Genomic DNA, 19,238 nt, shown 5'->3' with positions numbered 1-19,238 from the left:
CACTTCGAATTTGCTCTATAACCAAAATACAATCTCAAATTAAGAATATTGCACTATATTCAAAAATATTAAGAAAGTAACATAAGGGACAGGGAAAAGACTAAACTAGTGTCGAGATGAAGCACCAAAGGAGAAAAACATTCAGCTGAGGTGGCAGAAAGAAGCTCAATCCTTGGAGTTCAAGGATGAGGAGCAGGAGAGAGAAATATATTTTTTCTTTACCCCTTTTAATTGTAACTCAATTTCTTTTGTTTTAATAAAAAATTTCAAAGTCATGATTCTTCTATAAAAAATTTATATACTTTTCTGAATGTATCATGATTTAATTTTTTAAAACAGATAAGTTTATGAAAAAGGTGGTTAATGATAAAAATTTAATGTCTAAATAGAATTACATAAAATGAAATTGTATAGAGTAAAATAAAATGTAATTGCATAATATGTTATTACTAAGAAATTTATTAATTTTTCATAAATTTGTGTTAAACGTACATCGGAAAATAAACACTATACCCTAAGAGATACAATATAGGGAACCCAAATACCGAATTAAACGCATGACAGAAATTATATTGTTATATCTTTAGGAATAGTACATATGAAACCTAATCTACCAAGTTAAACTTTAGAATCTAAATGAGATAGTATAGAATAACCGGGTCTTGTGGCCTAGTGGTAAATGGGTCACAGCTGTGACTTCCGCCACCAGGGTTCGAGGCACGGCCACTGGCAGGTTTACATAAGGGAATTGCCAGCCTCGTGGGATTAGTCCTTGGGCCTAGGAAGTCTTTGGGAGACCCGCGGTTATTCAAAAAAAAAAAAAAAAAATGAAATAGTATAGAATCTAATGAAATAGTATAGAACGAAACATTTTTAATAAAATGTAAGTAGTGGTGGTGGTGATGGTAATAACTCGGTGATGGTGATGGTGACGGTATGGTGGTGATGACATAGTTTTGGTAGTGGTGGTGGTGATATAGTGGTGGTTGGGACAACGGCGATGGTGGTGGAGGTAGCAGTGGTGGTGGTGACTGTCATGGTGGTTGCGGCGGTGGTGGTAGTGATAGTGATAGTGGTGATGGTGACGTTATGGTGATTGCTGTGGTGGTGGTGACGTTATGGTGGTCGTTATGGTGGTGAAGATGATGGTAGTAGTGGCGGTGATGACGTGGTTGTGGTGGTGACAACATGGTAGTGGTGATGGTGACGTCATCATAGTCGCAATAGTGGTGGTGGTGACGTCATAAATAACTTCATACTTCAATCTAATTTTCCTTACTCATGTTGACACCGCGAGTTTGATCTTTAAGCAGTCTTCATTTCTATAACACTGTGCAGGGGGAAAATAGGGGCATCATTACATAGGTCTCACAAATCCAAAGCTATTGGAGGCATACCACCATACCTTATGGTAGTTAACTCTGTCTCAAGAATCTTAGAACTTTTTTTTGCTTGCAGTTTATAAATTATCATGAGTGTTTCTACATAGCAAGACATACATTTTTGAATTGAAAAGTAATGAACTCGACTAGACTAGTACACCTATGTGGCAAAGTTGAGTAATTTACTAATCTGAGGAAGATTCACTCTTTTGCTACGTAGCCATTCTTTGGGATGTTTGGATATGGAGGTCCTTATGCGTGTATGCATTTGGGAAGGTGAGAATTCATTATCTGTTTACCTATTAATGTTGACGTCAACCAATGATTGTCTGCCTTCCTTGGTGCGTTTAACTCTCTTCTATGATTAGGCGTACTTTGGTGTCTTCAAAGACGAAACTGTCTAAGAAAGTGTTCACCTTGCAACTCAATCGAGAAGCTTTGACTGACAATCGTTCTATCTTAGGAAAAAACTGGAAGGTAATAATACATTCATCTTCCTTTATTGCTCGTCATAGTCTATGTCATTAAATGCTGATGGTGGAATGAGGGATCCTCTGGAGGAGGAAATCAAGCTATCACCTCATGGAAGCTTCACAAAGGTACAAACCATATTTTTTGTTGCTACTTTCTTGGGGACAAATGTTCTCCTAAATTCTGAGTCACTTGGATTTCTTGATTTTTTAACTTTTAATTGAATCATTATGCTCTAACGATAAGATTGTGCATAAATTAAAGTTTTTGGTGCTGCTCTAGAGTCCTATAACCATATTTCCACTTTCTCCTGCGTGCCCTTAATATATGGTCCTCTATTTTCATGAAACAGCTCGTTATAATATGCATCTGCTTATCTGAAACTGCTATTTTTTTTTTATTTCCAGGTTGAGATATTTGAATCGGAATGTAAGATTCCAGAAATATATCAACTTCAGTGCAGACTTAAGGATATATATTTTCCTTACATCCAGGTTTTCGTTGGCTAATATTAATACAATATGTGGTGATCTCTTTATTATGGTGTTTCTTTGTCGGGAGGTTTCATTCTTCTTTTGTCAACCTGTAGTGTGATGAAATCTCTAAAACTGGGAGGACGGAAAGGCCTGTAGAGTTTCAGGTTTGTTATTATTTTCAAAGATGTTTGGGGTTTAATATTATCATTCTAATAAAAATTATTTTTAGTGCTTTTAGTTTCAATCTTTTCTAATTTCCTTGTTCTTTTCTTTTTCTATACGTTTTCCAGGTCAATGGAGAGGATTAAGCTGAGATAACAGGTGGAGAGTTTGCCACTACCAACCTAAACTCCAAGGGTCGAGAATTTTGGTTTCAGATTCGATTTTTTCAGAGTGAAATAAAAAAAGGTATCAACCCTTCAACAGTTCAGTTAAGTGTCTTTCTGCATTTGCTCCAGCATTTGATAGCAAACATATTGTGAAGATGGATGGGAACATGCTCATGGAAGTAGAATTTCAAGACACGAATACAAAATCAAGGGATAAGAATACCAAACATTTGTATTCACATCACTGTTCACCTACATTCTGTAGTGGATTCCATGGTCTCTACATCTTTCCCCTTGAGTCGAAGCTCCCAAACATGTTCAACAAAGCTTGCATTTACAACTTTTGTTTCTCTATTGTAAGTCATGTTATAATCTCTATCTGCCATTTAAGTTTTTCGAGTAATCATATAACCAATTGTTTGAACACTTTCCTTTCAGGGAAACTCAATTACTACTAACAAAAAGAAGGTTGTTGAACCTTCTTCGAAGGTGGGAAGTTGGAAACTTGCTTCTAATGTTGAGTCCGCGCGGCAGTATAATGTTCAGTAAGACTCTTATACGCTTCAGAATGGCACATATATGTGACCTTTCTCTTGTTCCTGCACTTAAGATTGCAGACTTGATCAATTTAATGGTGTGTCTCTACAGGGTGGGTTCCTCACTTCCTCCTTGCTCTATCGCATGCTTTGATGAATATGAAAATCAGATAGCATTCACTTCTGTTCCAACACTGGAAGTTGAACTGAACGCCAGCCCTGGATTCCAAATAAAGATTGATATGATTGAGGGCCAACCTGGTAGATCATGGAATTCTCAAAGTCGAGGTATTTACCATCTTCAAGCACTAATGTTATGACTATAATTTTGTCATCGAGAGAGAGTAGATACCAAATTAGACCCTGGTGGCAGCTGAAGAAGACCTTTGATGGCTGTTAATCTACTGGCAAAGTCTATAACTTTCCAATTTTCTGAAACTAATGCAGAATATGCTCGTTGAGACTGATAAGTTAGATAATATCAGGCCAGATTATGAGGCAACCTTAGAGATATGCTCAAAGGACGAACCATTTTCCGTCTTAGTTGCTTGTAAAGGTAAGCCTACTGCTTTAATTTTGTATAGGAACAGTTTTTATATGTCTGTGCTACAAAAGCTTGTAGTAAGATACACAAAAGAGTTATTAATATATACTTAAAACGTAGAACAAAATAAGAGCTGGAGTGTATCAATCAGTACTAATGTTACTCCAACTAACTGACCTTTTGTAATTTCTACTTTGTTTATGGAACTGAGAAAATTGACAACAGTAGGAAATGCTTTGAGACACAAACTAAGCTGATTTAGAAGAGTACTTTTTTGTAGAATGATTATTTACTTCACAAGCGTGTCATATTTCAGTTAATCCTCGGCCTCTGAAGCATGTTGTTGAGATGTATCCAGAGTCTTTGGAATATTTGCTTCCAGGCTCTACTGTTCAAAATTATATCTTGGAGGTATACGTATTTAAAGATCTATTCATTTAAGTAATGAATAATTCCATCAAATCAAGCTGAGTACACTGTTTTTTATGCAGGTGTTCGATGGATATAATAACCATGTTGCAGAAGGTACTAATGTTCTGATATGTATTGAGGGCTATTGTATCAAAGACCCGATGGGCTTTAACCGAAAGGTGAGAGGAGCTTATGTGCTTACGATTATTTCAATGAACTTCTAGGATACCATATTATATGCTTAGTTTTCTATCAACTGGTCTTTTTGGTGACTGTGTTAACCAATGATCTATTTACTCTTTAAGTTTATTGATCACGTCATAGGTCAATAGTTGTGGCTGCGTTGATCTGTCTGGAATTCTCCAAGTCACGGCCAGCTATGGGAAATCTAGTAACATCTGCTACCCTTCTTTTAGAGTTATGACAGAGGCCACATTTCATACAGTTTAGGTAGGTGAAACACTTCAAGTAAGATGTAACAACTAATATCTTCTTATTTTCTATTGTTTTTCTATGTAGTATCACTCTCTGTTATGTATGGTATTGATGAGATCTTTAAGAAAGAGTCTCTGATTGAGAGACGAGAGCTCATGCTCTTAACAAAGGTACGTATCAGTAACATAGGTTGATTGTTTCAATGCAGTCTTAGTTTGTTTCTCTTGTACTGGAGTTCTGTCTTTCATCTTCTCTACCTACTCATTCTGAAATTGTTTGTTTTAATCAGCTGCCTGACTGCTGTGCTGCTGGTTCAAATCTTACAAACCTCATTTTCGAAGTGACGGATTCAGATGGTGCTATGGATACTAGTATCCATCATGACGAAAAATCAGGATGTTTCCATACCATGAGCATTGAATCTGATTCAAGAAGCGTTGAGAGTGCAATCAGATATGCCTTTGTCCACGAGTCCTGCAAAGTTCCTACTCTTTCCCTACCTGAGAGCGAGGGTGTCTTTTCTTTCAGGGTTTTCCATTCTCGATTTCCCGAGCTTCATCTGACCTTAAATGGGTTATCTTACAATATGATTTACCTTGAGGTTGTTGATAACATGCCCTCTTAATTTACAGATTCAGCTAACGCCTGCTCAAATATTTGAAAGAGATGAGATTGGGTGTTCTACACCTTATTCAAGGATGAGTTTAACACCTCAATCAAAGATGGCTTCAACCACAAATTCATCGGTGGCTCCAACTGAACAAACTCCATGTTCACAGTTTAGAGTTTTGGCCATTAGGGCATCGTCATCGGCTCTCAGTAGCCAAACTAGCCTGTTGGATATGGCACAGTTCACTGAGGTATGGCCATCACCATTTAAAAGAAAAACATTTTCTAGAATGATCTAGTTTTTATATTCTGAGTTAACGTCTCAACCATTTCTTTGAAAATGCTCCCTTTTCCTGCAGAGCTTAAAAGAAAAACTTATTAGATACAGTGAAGACATAGTGGAAGTAGATGAGCGCCTAAAATGTTTGGAAGCCGAACAAAACCAGGCTAAGGAAGAGTTGAGTACCTTGCAAGGTAACTATTATTTTGGATTCTTGGTTAAGATCAGATATTGTTTTTTTTTTTTTTTTTTTATATACTCATTTGCAGAAGTTTGATAACTATTATGGGGGTTGAAGTTGCATTGATGCTAATTTTTCGCATTTTTGTTGTTGACTGTGCCCTGTATTTGGTGTCTACATCAATGCCGGCATCTTTAATTCTGAAAACACTTTTAAGCTTAATTTAAGAGTTTCACAAAATCGTTATTAGAACATAGTCTTATTGCAATAATTTTCTAAGACAAAAAATGGCGAATGATAACAAACCAGCAATTTTAACTGTTCATGTTGCCTTTATCTCAGCTTCTCTGGAAACTCTCGGTGCTACATTCCCAGAATGCCTATCCACCAAAGAATCAATGATGAAACAGATTGAAGAGAAGCATCATGACACCGCAGCATCGGTTTTCTGTTGTTTGTATAGAAAGGCCCCGCCTCCACAGTCTCTGTTTCTGTCAAAGAAAGGAGTGTTTGGCCTTGTAGAACTTCTTGGTTCAGTTGCTTCCACCTCCCCTAGCAGGTGACATCAATTTTTAGACAGTATTACTGATCATAGTCTCTATACCTGGGCCAAAACTTTTGTATCCGAATTTATTTGGTATACAGGGTGTTGTCTGAATTTTTGGGAGAAGACATGATGCTCGCTTTGGTATGCAAATCGGCAAAAATTGGATCGAATAATGCTGAGTATCTCAGGCTTCAATCCAATCATTGGTTTTTTTTTTTTTTTTTTGAATCTAATGTTAAATTATATTCAAAAGAAAAATTACGTTTTTACAACCAAGTGCGACTTAAGTTTGAGAGCGAGTTGAAATAGTGTTTGATAGAAACAAAAAAAAAAAACGACAGCCTTTGAAGATTAGCTTCGGGCTAGGAGCCATAGTTGATACGCCTCGTCGTATCGTCTATCTCCCCTTCTTCGGATCATAGAAATTTGGTCTCGTATTTGCTTATCAATCCAGCCCGTGAGGATATTCTCTGTGTGCGGTTGTTCATCGTGCCTACGGCCATTTCTCTCCTTCCAAATCATGTAGACGGTTGTTTGAAAAACATACCTTGTTAGGAACCTCTCCACCCGATCTTGTTGAGCGTTGGAAATGTGATCTATGAGCTGAGACCAAACTGTCGTGTACTTGGCTTTGAATAATCCTTTCGCAACAGCTGCCCATACTTTCGATGTGTAAGCACATGAGAAAAATAGATGGTCTCTAGATTCGGTGCACGTTTTGCATAAAATGCAGAGTCCCGATCCACCCCCATTCCATTGTTGCATACGATCTCCCGTAGAAAGCCGATCATGAGCTGCAAGCCATACACAAAAGGAGTATTTAGGGGTTTCATTTGAAAACCATACTCCTTTGTGCCAAGTGACTGTGGTCGAAGTTGTTCTTATGTGATTCCAAGTGTCTTTCGTCGAGAAAAATGGTTTGAAACTGTCATTCATGGATCGCCATAGGACTGTATCTTCTCTACTGCTCCGTTTTTTTCCATATTCAAACAGAGCCTCCTCTGTTTCATTTAAGAAAACTGAGCGGTGCCTTCGACGACGATGAGTAGCCCACGCTTGCGCCACCGAGCTTGTTCTACTTATCCCCAGATCAATAACTCCTCTAACTCCCGCAGTCTCAATTAGTCGCCCTAGCCCGGACCAGTGATCATACCAGAAAGATGTGTGCTCTCCATTACCCACATCCACCTTACAGAAATTCTTTGCCACATCTCTATATTTGAGAATTTTTCTCCATATCCAAGAACCCATGCTTGAATTGTTTTTGAGCGACCAGAAAGATGTTCTTTTAAGGAGTGTCTCTTTAACCCATTTAACCCATAAGGAGTTACTGTTAGAGACTAACCGCCATATCAGTTTCAAGTAACATACATTATTAGCTTCCTTGAGAGATCTCAGCCCTAGTCCTCCTTCTCGCTTAGGTGTACAAACTCGTTCCCAAGAGATTTTTGCTTTATGAGTTCTCATTTCAGCTCCTGACCATAAGAATGCAGAACATAATTTCTCAACACTATTAATGCATTCACGAGGAAGACGATATGCTGCCAACCAAAAATTGCAAATGCTCCACAAAACCGAAGAAATCAAATTCAAACGACCCGCAAAAGAGAGATACCGTGCAGTCCAAGACTCGATGCGCTTCTTTACCTGTTCTAATAGTGGAGCACAGTCTGCAGTGGCAAGCCGCTTAGTGACTAGAGGGAGGCCCAGATAACGAACTGGAAGATGTCCTATATCGAAAGGATAGACTGCCGCAATCTGTTGAACTGTTGAGCGCGACGTGCCAGCCAAATAGAGGGTTGATTTCTCCATACTAATTTTCAAACCAGAGATTTTTGCAAATTCATCAAATACCGAGATAATACCTTCTACAGAGCGTACATTTCCATCGGAGAGAACCATGAGGTCATCCGCAAAACTTAGGTGAGTGAGACCTAGAGTCTTACATCTTGGATGGTAGCCAAACTGTTGGGCTGCAGCTGCCTTGTCTAACATTTTTGAGAGAATGTCCATACTTATAACAAACAGGTAAGGTGAGAGGGAACAGCCCTGTCGTAGTCCGCGAGAACTTCTAAAGTAACCCGCTAGTACCGAGAAGGATGCTGTGGTGACGCATAGCATGATCCACTGAATAAACATAGGAGGGAAGTTTAGAGCGGAGAGAGCTTTATTCAAGAAAGACCACTGAACGGAATCAAAAGCTTTAGAGATATCTATCTTTATCGCGCAACGGCTTGTGATGGTGTCTTTATGGTAATCCTTGACCAACTCCATGGCCAGCAATACATTTTCTATCAAAAGACGGTCTTTTACAAACGCCGACTGATTTGCAGCTATGAATTTAGGGAGAACCTGCTTGAGACGATTTGCTATGATTTTTGAGATCACCTTGTATATCACGTTACAACACGAGATTGGTCTATAGTCCTTCATCTCCTTTGCCCCTTTTTTCTTCGGGATAAGAGCAAGAATAGTTGAGTTAATACCCTTAGGCAAAAAACCTTTTGCAAAAAAGGATTGGATCGCTAGAACAAATTCCTTCCCTATAACCTCCCATGATGCCTTGTAAAATTCAGTGGTATAACCATCCGGGCCGGGGGACTTATCCTTTGGCATTGAAAACAGTACCTTTTTCACTTCCTCTCCCGTAACAACACGGGTGAGCATTTCTCCATCCGCCTGCGAGCATCTATAAGATAACAGATCTTGTAGGTTTTCCACCGATGTACCAGCAAAATCACTTGGAACAAGTTGCAATCATTGGTTTCATGTTCTATGTCTTGATGCAATCAGGTTTCTTTCAAGTGTTGGATAGCTAAACCTTAGAATCATTTCTGAAAAAATTATAAAAAGTTTTCTGGTGGTCTTTTCCAAACACCAGACCTTGGAAGGATGGACTTTTGGAGAACGATCCTCAGAAGAAATTAGCCATGGATGACCCGAAGCTGCTCAATGGAGATCATATACCGGGTTTCAAAGGCTATGCCGTGAACATGATTGATTTGGCTCCAGAGGAGCTCACTATTCAAACATACTCCGGATACGGACTTAGAGAGACGTTGTTCTATAACCTCTTTGAAAATTTACAGGTATATGAGACCCAAAAGCAAGTTGAAGCAGCTCACGCAGTCTCTTTAGATGGTTTTATCGCAAAAGAAAACGGATTTATATATTCCGGGTGCAGGTACTTGACTTTTTCTTGATCCTTATATCCATTTTAGTTCTTGGATTTAAACCATAAAGCTCAAAACTTGACATGGAGCTTAATTTTTCCAAATCTATCTTCATTTCTTCTTGATCTTGTCCAAGTTACCGTTCGACTTTTTATTCCTTTCATCTGTGTGTAACTGCTGATGATATAATATTTGGTTGGATCAGCAAACCGGAAATTCATTTTCCGGTTACAGTAAAGGAGGATGAAGAAGAGAAGCTGAGAAAATTGGAAGCAGCAAGAGACAGAGTGAGAATGGCAGCGAAGAAGATAGAGGAAGAGAAGTGTTCATTGCGTAAGTTAGAGAACAAAAATGAAGAAAACAAATGAAAAATATCACAATGCAACAAACTCTCTAGAGCTAGTCCAGTCTCTGTCTTTAGATTAGAGTTAAACTGGACCTAAAACGGTTCAAACAGTGGGTTCAAACAGTTGGTTATCGGTTTAGTTTTGGTGTTTTTTGGGTTTAGTCACTTTGTTCTGAAATTTTCTTTTCTTATTTCGGTTAAGGGAATTTTGTTCATCAATTTTCTATTTCAAGAGTTTGTTTTTGATCTTGTGCTATGATCATTTTTAATAAACAAATTATATAATATCCATGGTAGGAAAACCAAACTTTTAAAATAGCACCAATCCAACATACAAAAAAGGAAAAGGTTAATGGGAAAAAAAGTGAAGAGACGTATATAAAGAAAGATTTATCATTTCACAACGTTTTTTTTTTTTTTTTTTTTAACGTAATTTTTTGTTTGATTGAAAAAGTGCAAATGAAAAGATGGTCAACTATAAATGAAATAAATATTTTCTAATTAAACTCAGACTCAGACAATAAAAACTATATGTTCAAGAAAGCAAAGAGAAATTGATCATGACGAAAATTAGAAAGGTTAGGCACATCCGCACATGTAGTTTCAATGTTGTCATGTCCTATTGATACATGTAGTTTCGATGTTGTCATGTCCTATTGATGCAAGAATAGGAATGTGGATTTGAGCCAAATCTCGACGGGTACGAGCTGACAAGTTCCAAACCCTATAAAAGCGATGCTTGACGATGATGAATGTGAGACATCCAATTTTTTTGTAGTTACGTTTTCATGGCAATTGTTCAAATTTCATAAACAAACGAGTTCATTCTTATCGAAAACATAGTAATTATTACAAAAATGAGTACCCGTATAAATGTAATTATCAATCATCCGTCAAAATATTTTGATAAATTAATTTAAAAATATATAAACTACGAATTTTTCTTATATTTGGGGGTGATTGGAAGAGACTTTAAGGGCTCTAGATTTTTTTAAAAGTCTTAACAGCCATATATTTACCAATCATAATTTTAGGACTTTAAGTTTTTTAAAAGTTTTTAAAGTTTAACTGCCCATGCTTTTGCAAAAATGCCACTTTTTCAATGCCACTTTTCAAAAATATCCCTTTTTAAAAACCTTATAAAATATGCTCTTAAAAATATAAGATTTACCCAAATATGTATATAATATTATTAAAACATACACAAACTACATTTCTATGTATCTAAAATCTTATAAATACTGTATAAATACCTTATAAATGCATTTTAAATACCTTTAAAAACCTTTAAAATATCTTGTAAACCTTTGAAAAACCTTTAAAATCCTTTAAAATAACTTGTAAAACCTTTAAAAACACCTTATAAAACCTTATAAATACTTGGATCGAGTCTTCAAGTAGTAGTTACAATCCATAAATACCTTATAAACCTAATAAAACTTTATAAAAATTTCAGATTTAAAAAGGGGCATTTTTGAAAATGGACATCTAAAAGGGGCATTTTTGAAAAGGGGCACACCAAAAGGGGTATTTTTAACAATCTCCCTTTTTACGTTGAATTTTCTAAAGTCTCAAATATGAAGCTTTCAAACAAATAATAAAACTTTTAAATAAATAATAATTAAAAACTTTCTTTTTTCTTCACCTCATAATAATTAAAATCTTTCTACATGTTTACAAATATTTTTTGATAAATTAATTATTATCATTTTTCAATCTTTCTTTTAAGATCCATTTCAATAATAATCATTTTATTTTCATAATCACCATTAATATTGGTATAAAAGAGTTTATAGAATAGTATTTTTAATAAAACATATACTTTCATATAGGCCATTCAATTATTTCATAAATTGTTTCATCATTAATAGTTTTATTGATTTTTGATTACTCAAAATTATACAACTACTCAACAAAAAAGAAACATTCAAAACACTATTATTAGCCATAACAATTGCTCAAGAATCATTCAAGATAAGTATTTTAACTATTTCTACAATCTTTGGTTATGGAGAAACAAAATCAGAGTAGCACAGATAGAAGATTAAGATTAAGTGCTATTCAGAAAGAAAAAATTATTCAGAAAATTAACGATCGAAGCTAATTTGGAGTGGAAACTTCTAAAAAAACGTTTAGATTATTTGAAGATGCAATACAATATACTCTCTCTGTTTCAAACTATAAGATGTTTAAGGTATATGCACATATATTTAGATCATTTTTTTTTTAAATATCATTTATATTTAATTATAAAAGTTTTAACCAATAAAAAAAAAGACTGCAGAATATTAATGGTCACAAATTGTCAAATGCATTTAAATCTACATAGAAACTTGTAAAACATCTTATAATATGAAACAAAATTAAATCACTAAAACATCTCATATAATGAAACATAGGGAGTGTATTATAAGGATCCCCAAGCTCCACACCTTCACCCAAGTTTTTATAAGTTCATCCCACTTCTTACTACTGTGTTTGGATATTAAATTTCGTCATGAAATAATAAATATAAATAAATGTGTTTATTTAGAATATTTATTTCTTAATTTATTTCTAAACCTTTGTCATTTCTTTTAAATAAATATTTTATAATTAATAATTTTATTATTAGTTTATCCAGTTTTTTAATGCAATGTTTGGTTATTAAACATGAATGAATAATACAAATTTTGTTTATTTATTGAGAATATTTTTCTATACATTGTTTATAAATTTTTGTATTTTTCTAAATTCTTATCATTACTAAAATTATATTTTCACATGAATTCAGTTATAACATTATTTATATTTATTATGATATACATAATCCTTAAAAAATAACAATTACAGCTTCTACAGCTTTGTTCTACCAATTAGATTTTAACGGCCAAAGTTTCTAAAGCCAAAATCTCTGCAGTTAAAGTTTCCACAGCCAAAGTTCTTAAAGTCAAAGTCTTTACAACCAAAACTAACAGCCTCTTCCAATCACCCCCTTAATCTACTTTAAAAATATTAAAAATGCGGGTGTATATTCAAAAGTTAATACTAACATTTTAGGTTATTTTGATGTTAAAAAATGAGTCTCTTATTTGTAATTTTTTTTTCCAAAATTATTTGTCAACAACCACAAGTGTCAACAAAAATGAAATTAAAAAAGTGACGTGGGACTCGTGGGACTTGAAAACACTACTACTTTATATTTTGTCTTTTTTTTTTTTTGACTTCTACTACTTTATATTTTGTCATAAGCGGAATGGTTGAGGAAACTATAATTTATATTTTGTCATTACAATAGCTTTATATAAAAAAGATTTTGAAAACCGACATTACATCGCGATCCATCTGCGCATGGATGGACACAAACCAAACCGATGTTGGGAAGCTCGTCACAGTTTGTTCTTCTATTTAATTAAATCTCATTTTGCCCTTTTCATTTTCCAACCAACACCATTATTCAAGATCGAGAGAAGTGAAGAGTCGACAAGAACATAGAGAGATTGATTACACAGTACTTCTCGATCGGTTAGTTCTTTTTTTTCTTTTGTTCTCTCTTATTATTCATTTTGCTCGATTCACCATTGCTGAGAAAATCGTTCATAGCTCTTTCCAATGTTTTTTTTTTGTCACATCCAGTTTTTGGCTTATTTCGTACTTTTATTAATCCACACTCAAGATATATAAAAAGAAAGGAATTCGCTGTTTTTTTTTTTTTTTTTTTTTTCAAAATGGAGGTTTAAGAGCTTGAAGTTTATCTTCAAGAAAGAGTCAAAATGTGTCCAGGTTTCAAGGAATCTAGTGATAAGATTTAGTATAATTCGGTTAAATATAAAAAACACACAAACCAAACCTAAACCATTCTTTAAACCGGCTATATCAAGTTCTGTAGTAACATAGACTGAATTCTAATTGAGTGTATAGTTTCCATTAATATTTCAATGGAATTTGGCTTTGGTTTCAGTCCGATTCTACCGAAATCAAATTACTTCAGATTAGAAATTACAAATTGGATCATATCCGGTTTGGTCCATCTCGGTTCGATTTTGGTGGGTGTTCAATTAGTTCGTCGTAGCCATTAGAACTGTTGTTGTTGTTGTTGTTGTTGAGTGTTTTGTGTTGCCAAACATAACACTTTGTGTTTTGGATTTTGAGAATTAGACACTTTGGGTGTTTTTGGGTCAAAGGAGATGATAAATTTGATTTCTTATTAAAAAAATCAAAGACGAGTACCTAATAAACTTATAAAAGTCAATACCTGCTAGTTGTTTTTCATTCACTATTTAAATACTTATTAGAGAAAATAATTAACACACAAACGTTATCTTTTCGTTGCTGCATGGCCGGTTTGATTTAAGCAACTTTTTGTTATTACTCATTGATGAGAGTAAAAACACAATTGTGTTTAAGAAAAATTATAATAAACTCTTATATAATTAGTGTTTTAAAATATATCGATATATATATATATATATATATATATATTAAACTTAATTTTTTATGATTATAGGTAAAGATAACTATAAATTATATATATATATATATATATATATATATATATATATATATATATATATATTCCTAAAGTAATATATGATAATTTTTTACATCCTTCTTGATTTTTATGATTTTCAAATTCTTGGCAATCATCTCGACCGTCGATTTCGGTCGATTTCAGATTCTCCCAATAATTACACAAAGAGATTGCGAGAAGTAAACAACGAGATAGAAATACTGCATCTAAATTAGGTCAAAGAGATTGCGAGAAGTAAACAACGAGATGAAAATACTGCATCTAAATTAGGTATGTCTAAGTTGGTTTACACGATAACGTATATCGAGTATGATTATGTATAGATATAAAAAACAGGTCATGAGAAGTTGGAGGCTCCGTATACACGTAAAAATGGTCCATAAATTAATACATTAAATAGAAGTTTCGTATAAAAGTCAAATACACCAAGACCAGCATAAGTTGATCATTATTAATTACCAACTAGCTAGGGTCTTGTAGTTTTCAATTATTAGATTAGAGGTCCCAAGTTCAAGATTTGCTTGCCTGGTCGAAGACAGGCTCTGCGTAGAGATATGAACCAAATGCCCGTATGGTTAAGGATTTTACTCGGCATGTTTTTGAATAAATAGAGATTTAAATATACTATAGTCTATAGATAGTAGTGTAAGTGTAATTAAACCCTTTTTGTTTTATTTATTAGTGAAACACATATAATTTTGCCTACATTAATTGAATAAAGCAACAAAAAGTTTGTCTCAATCTCGTGATTTTTAATAAAGCATCGCTTAATTGTATTAATGCAGTAATGTGGTCCCATTCATATTGGAACTCTTCTTTATCCTATTTGTCCAAAATCCATTCTAGCCTCTCTTCCCTTAAAAATGTATGAACCAAAAACTTCAATCATGCAGTTAATTTAACCTATATATTATATGTTCCTAAATTAATTTAAAGACATGGTTTTATTAATTTCGTATACTACTTCTAGAGACCTTGAAACGCTATTTTGGTCGCTTAGTTAAATGTGTTATTGTGATTGTGTTGGACATAGGTTCATGTTTATTTGATTACTTTGTATCTATTTACTATATTCCATTGACTGATTCATGCATTTGTATATACGTGGACCAACGTCGATTAGATTTTATCCGGTATTTGTATTTATGTATTATCTATATGTATGCATATATCGTAGGAGACTTTGATAAGTTATCTCAGAAGTAAATTAAAGCTCTCTCTCATCTGTACACCTAGATAAATCATATACGTCATTGGCGTGGCTATTACGGCGAGTTACCTAAATCTTCTATGAATTATATATTTGGTTTCATTTTCTTTATTGTGAATCATCATTACTAAATTATAGATTAAATAGGGCAAAGGCTGTTTTTGTTATAATTTTGGCTATTTCGCTTAATGAAGTGATGTTTAGGGAGAGCTTAATGTAGCTGACTAGCTGTCGTGAAAGCTACAACTATTTTAATAATCGTTCGTATAGCCGTCGATGTTTGTCAAACTCTTGCTGATTTTGATGACTTCGACGCTAGATTGCCTTTAACAAAATTCAAATATTACATATACGTAGACGATCGATATATAATTGCAGAGGTACATGGTCATCATGTTATTAACAGTTTATGTATGTATGTGTAAATTTCATTAGAAACATTTTGGCAATCTTTTGTGAGTTTACCAAAACATGTATACTTTTTTTGAGTTTGACAAAAAGAAAAAAAAAAAAAAAAAAAACTAGAAAAGTCAATAACGTGACAAATTAAACAAGTTGCCGCCTATTATTAATTGCACTCGATCTTAATTGGTTTGTTCTTGGACCTTTTTTTGGTAGATCCAACGAATACGAAAGTAGGATCGAAGGGTTGTTATTAATAAGGAAGAATGACATATCTGTAAACCAAGATTATTGATGTTTGGTTGTAGAGTGAGAAAAGCAAAGACGAGTAACAGTTGAGAGAAGGTGTGTTTGTATGGGCTGCTCTGTGTCGAAGAAGAAGAACAAGAATGCAATGCGACCGCCGGGATATGAGGATCCCGAGCTTCTTGCCTCCATTACGCCATGTTAGTTTTTAGTTTTATATCTTATTGTAGTAAGATGATCTCAAAACGTTACAATAACAAGTTCTAGAGTTTAGATAATTAAAACTAATTTTATTTTACTTTTAATGGGAGGGACAATAGTTACGGTAGCTGAAGTGGAGGCTTTGTATGAACTGTTCAAGAAACTAAGCAGCTCAATTATTGACGACGGTCTGATTCATAAGGTTTCTTCTTTCATTCTAAAATGACCATATGTAGACAGCGAATAGGCCATCTAATTAAATGGCTTAATTAGAGTTTAAAAGTGTGATGTTGCAGGAAGAATTCCAGCTGGCTTTATTCAGAAATAGGAACAGGAGGAATCTCTTCGCTGATCGGGTACATATATTATCTACCTAGCTAGTACAAGTTACATTATAGCAAACATATGTATATGATTTTAAACAAAGTACTGTTTTATAATACGCAGATATTTGATGTATTTGATGTGAAGCGAAATGGAGTGATCGAGTTTGGGGAATTTGTCCGGTCCTTAGGCGTCTTCCATCCAAACGCACCGGTCCACGAAAAAATCAAATGTCATTCTTCTAACCCCAAAAATTGTTTCACATTCATTCTATGTGAAGTACTTAATATTCTTTTCCTATTAAGTTAACTGACAATGAATTTTATCATGATCAATTTGCAGTTGCTTTCAAATTGTACGATTTACGGCAAACTGGATTCATCGAGCGAGAAGAAGTGAGTCCATTTACGGTTACTTTTCTTTTTGGTACCCTTCAGATTAAACAGTTTTACTCCAATAACTTTATGTGTGTTGATCTAACACGTATATACCATAATGACCAAAACTGCGGAATTATGTTTTGATTAGTTGAAAGAGATGGTAATCGCGCTTCTTCACGAATCAGAACTAGTTCTTTCCGAAGATATGATCGAAGTAATGGTTGATAAGGTAATCACTTCCACACCGATGCATATATTTTCTAGATAAGATAATCCTGAAGATTATAATCTTAATGATAAATAATTTATTAAGGAAATGGTGGTATATAAATGCAGGCTTTTGTGGAAGCAGACCGCAAAAACGACGGAAAAATTGATATAGATGAATGGAAAGATTTTGTATCCTTGAATCCATCGCTCATCAAGAACATGACTTTGCCCTATCTAAAGTGAGTTCTATATTGGCTATTAAGTTATATAGAGAGTCTAACCTCATCATATGTTCCAGGCCGTGACCAACTTTGAACCAAACCGACCGGTTTGATTGTTGCATTGAATCAAATTGATTAATCGTAAGATTCTTGGTAAATGTAGGGACATAAAGGGGACGTTTCCAAGTTTTGTTTCATCTTGTGAAGACGAAGAATTGGAATTATAAAACGTATCTTTCTAATAGAAGCCATGCAAGAAAGATAAATATATTATATAAATGAATATTTTTGTACAAAAAATCTTAAAGAGGACGATAGAGATGTAAGTTAGGATTCGGAAATAAACCGATCTTGATAAGGATCTTGTACTTGTCTTGTGTACATATTTAGTTATTTACATAGTTTTAATGTTGGGAAAATTAGAAATAAAAGATGTTTTAATGTGGAACAAGTGATTCTCCATCTCACATACAGAATTAAATATTTTAAAATATAGTCTATTATTGCTTCAATGTTGTTCATACTAAAATAGGATCCACCTATTGCGGAGATTAATATTATTGGTTCCAACATTTTTTTTTAACCTTTTTTTGTTATCTAGAAATTTTTATTGAAATTTGAAATTGAACCGTACATAAACCAAACGTCCAAAAAAGAAAATTAATCTTGCGGACAACAAAAATTCTCAGAGACATAAGCTGGAGGAAAATGTGAATTCTTAGGAAACTAAATTACAAAACATGAAATTTAAAGTCGAAATCAAAAGAAATTAGGTTATGCACAATTTTCGGGTTCATCAAAATTTGGTCGTATTAATCATACTAGATTTTAACCCGCGGTACACCGCAGGGCTATATTTTCTTAAAAAAATCAAAATGTAATTTGTTTGATAGATTATTTTGATTGTTAATTTTAGGATTTCACCCGTGGTATACGATCTTTTATAAATATCAACCCAAACCCGTCCCATCATATTACCCGTCCCGTGAAATTAAACATTATTTAGTTATTTTTCTTTTTAATAATACTTTTATTTAAAAGCTATATAATTCAAGTCAATTTAAAAATTTCTTTTAAATGGTTCCCATAAGATATATATACATCTATATATACATTTTTGGATGACTTTTAGCAAATAAATCCTGGAGTTGGAATGTATTTACGGATGAATGCCATTGGCATTAATTATGGCATTAATTATTTAAATTTGAAAAATATTAATTAAAGATATTACCAACACGATTTCGAGAATCATAAATTCATATCTTCCTTAATTTTCTGAGTCATTAATGTGATAATCTTTAGAAAATATTTCTCTGTAAAAAAAAAAGTCCACATTAATGAAGGCATTAAAATCGACACTAACAATTAAATTATTTAGATATTCAATTATTTTAAGATTCTTATATCTTATTTGATATTTTTTTTTAATATCTCATTCTTTAATTACTGCGTTTAGAATTTATTGGTTGTTACCTATTTTTTGGTGACATTTATTGGTTGTTACTTAATAAGTAATTATGGTGCGTTTATTTTAGTTAATATCTAATTTAAAGGATTTGTTTTCTTTTATTATTAATAAACGAATAACATGTATAGAAATAAAAGATTTTTCTTGCGACTCCGTAATAAAAATATTAAACTCTTATTTTCTACATTTCTTACACATAATATCCTCTTATTCAATAACAAAAAAATATATATTGCAAATTTTTAAAAATATTTATAATATTTAAATTATATTAAAAGTTTGTAATATTAATATTATTTCAACTCTATACAAATTTAATATATATGTATATATATCTTATGGA

General features: G+C 33.5%; 2 protein-coding genes across 2 annotated transcripts; both read left to right on the top strand.

The window, feature by feature from the left end:
* Positions 1–1,248: 1,248 nt before the first annotated feature.
* LOC9310249 lies at positions 1,249–9,976 on the top strand. Its single transcript, XM_021020218.1, has 19 exons — positions 1,249–1,411; positions 1,603–1,658; positions 1,751–1,981; positions 2,261–2,347; positions 2,443–2,493; positions 2,620–3,014; positions 3,097–3,203; positions 3,307–3,482; positions 3,642–3,750; positions 4,055–4,149; positions 4,230–4,328; positions 4,474–4,540; positions 4,669–4,754; positions 4,874–5,113; positions 5,217–5,444; positions 5,553–5,667; positions 5,997–6,213; positions 9,291–9,385; positions 9,580–9,976. The coding sequence occupies exons 9-18, from the start codon at positions 3,645–3,647 to the stop codon at positions 9,337–9,339; spliced, it is 1,302 nt and encodes a 433-aa protein (XP_020875877.1). The 5' UTR covers positions 1,249–1,411; positions 1,603–1,658; positions 1,751–1,981; positions 2,261–2,347; positions 2,443–2,493; positions 2,620–3,014; positions 3,097–3,203; positions 3,307–3,482; positions 3,642–3,644; the 3' UTR covers positions 9,340–9,385; positions 9,580–9,976.
* Positions 9,977–12,953: 2,977 nt separating this feature from the next.
* Positions 12,954–17,794, top strand: LOC9310247 (calcineurin B-like protein 4). Its single transcript, XM_002874134.2, has 9 exons — positions 12,954–13,224; positions 16,059–16,288; positions 16,409–16,491; positions 16,586–16,645; positions 16,737–16,845; positions 16,956–17,008; positions 17,142–17,222; positions 17,330–17,442; positions 17,588–17,794. Exons 2-9 carry the CDS (start codon positions 16,198–16,200, stop codon positions 17,649–17,651), a joined length of 654 nt encoding a protein of 217 aa, XP_002874180.1. The 5' UTR covers positions 12,954–13,224; positions 16,059–16,197; the 3' UTR covers positions 17,652–17,794.
* The last annotated feature ends 1,444 nt before the right edge of the window (positions 17,795–19,238 follow it).

The sequence above is a fragment of the Arabidopsis lyrata genome (assembly GCF_000004255.2).
Source record: "Arabidopsis lyrata subsp. lyrata unplaced genomic scaffold ARALYscaffold_6, whole genome shotgun sequence".
NCBI classification, from domain to species: Eukaryota; Viridiplantae; Streptophyta; class Magnoliopsida; order Brassicales; family Brassicaceae; genus Arabidopsis; species Arabidopsis lyrata.
The sequence above is the reverse complement of the archived record's forward strand: the minus strand, read 5'-3'. Positions and strand labels throughout refer to the sequence as shown.